A 1,947-nucleotide genomic window follows, 5' to 3' on the forward strand; every position below is an offset into this window, starting at 1 on the left:
GTAAAAAGATCTTCAATTCCTGAAGGGGATTGGGTCTTGTTATCAACAAGTTTTGTTTGGCTAGTCTTTTCTGTTGTTGACGATGATGCAGCAGCTGTTGCAAGTCGCCAGATGTTACTTACAGAAGAAACATGTCTAGGTACCAAACTATTTAGAACCTAAAATTGAGATTGAACTATGCTCCAAAAAAAATAATAAAATAAATTTGAGATTGAATTCTTGGTGCCTAAAATATTTTCTCAAAAAGAAACAAACAATAAGCAGACAGAGAATGAGAGCAATTCACACATACATTGAAATCCAGCCCACGTATTGTCATCCGCAGATACCATGGCAGAATTTTCAACGGAACCATCCAGTGAAAGCATATTGAAAAGATCAGTAGCATAATCAACTTTAGGGGGAGAAACAGTTTCTGCAACATGCTTTGTAGGTTCAGATGGTTCCGTTTTCTGAATCACTTGTTCAGTCACATGAGATGGAGCAATCTGCATATAAAAATTTAGACAGATAAACAAGGGTCTAAAGTTTGCATTTTCATCCTTCGAACATAATTTATTCTAAAGAGAGTGGCACTAGTTTTTCATAAATCAACTTCTGCACTCTTCATGGTTTAACAAATTACTCTATGCTTACAATGCATATCAGATTTCTTTCCCAGATTTGACAACAATTAGCATCTTCAATTGAAATAAAATGTATCTGATTAAATAGGTATCGAAAGGATAAGAATATGGCAACATGAAATAACTCCATTGATAACATCATGTATATGCAAAAGGATAAGTGGTCAAACTTTTAAGAAGACACGGGTAAACTAAAAAGGTCAAATAAGAATGAAACTCGAAATACTTGTTCTGATCCTTTAGGAGTTCTAGGAGCAGCAATATTTTCTTTCGTAACAGGTGCTGGAACATGTTTCCTCTTATCGGCTAAGAGCCCAGAATGGCTGAGATGCCCGTAGCCACTTCTTTCACTTGGTCTTTGCTGCTGTACAGAAGTTTTTTCTTCTATTCTCCTAGGTGGTGACTTTGGCTTCCCATCTTTGGATATCCATCTCTTTTCTTCATATCTTAATTTGAAAAGGAAAATATTATCTAAAAACCAGTTCACAGAATCAGACGTGAAAAAAGTGTCTGAAAGATGTCCTTGAAAATAAAGTGGCTCATACTTCGCTCGAATAAAATTTTCGATCCCAACTCTATCATAATTTGGCGGCAGCTCTGCTTCCCAATAACTGTTAGCATTCTCGTTTCCCATTGCTGTGTTTACGAGAAAAAATATTTAGTTAATATGATGATATTTTTTAATTATCAAATAAAAATAAACCTAAAACATTCAGACTTCTGAAATTATTACATTGAATAAATGAAACCTGTTCAGGAAGCCATGTGTCAAGTGTAGCAGATCTCACCTACAAAGTAGACACAAAACCGTCATGAGCTGGCAAGAGATTCAATTCAAAACTTTTTTAAATATCAAGATGTTTTGTCCAATTTCAGATAACATCAATACAAGAGCTGAACTCCGAAACTGACAAATCTATTTCTACATCTGAACATATCTATAAGGAACAACTTCCACTGTTAGCTACTCTAAAGACACCATAGAAAGTAAGTAAATGTTACCTTGGAGATGTGCACTCCAAGACTTCTGTGGATCCCAGAGCATTGCATGCATATGAAAACACCTAAGTTCACACTTGCCCATCGAGGACCTCTGGATTTCAGAATAAAATGCACGATCAAGACAAACAAAAGTATTACACTTGAACTTAATTCATGAAAAAAAATTATAACTATAGATTCCACCACAATGCATAATTTTAAAATCAGCATACCATTTTTATTTACTTTTAAAGATGATACGAAGACATATAATATATTAGAAATACGCACTTGGTTTTGCAATCAGCACATTCCCTATTCTCTGGCAATTTAAGAAGTC

The 1,947-nt window shown here is 34.7% G+C and overlaps 1 protein-coding gene across 1 annotated transcript; it reads right to left on the reverse strand.

Annotated features, from left to right (window-relative positions):
• Nucleotides 1–5: 5 nt before the first annotated feature.
• On the reverse strand, nucleotides 6–1,941 carry LOC140965488 (ADP-ribosylation factor GTPase-activating protein AGD5-like; the record flags this gene model as incomplete). Its single annotated transcript, XM_073425550.1, has 7 exons — nucleotides 1,899–1,941; nucleotides 1,629–1,719; nucleotides 1,360–1,414; nucleotides 1,172–1,262; nucleotides 853–1,072; nucleotides 293–488; nucleotides 6–94 (listed from the first exon to the last, which is right to left on the reverse strand). Coding segments are annotated over exons 2-7 (699 nt in total), but the record flags the coding sequence as incomplete, so codon positions are not given.
• Between the last annotated feature and the right edge of the window lie 6 nt (nucleotides 1,942–1,947).

Source organism: Primulina huaijiensis, unplaced genomic scaffold (assembly GCF_012295235.1).
Source record: "Primulina huaijiensis isolate GDHJ02 unplaced genomic scaffold, ASM1229523v2 C13277049, whole genome shotgun sequence".
In the NCBI taxonomy this organism is placed as follows: Eukaryota; Viridiplantae; Streptophyta; class Magnoliopsida; order Lamiales; family Gesneriaceae; genus Primulina; species Primulina huaijiensis.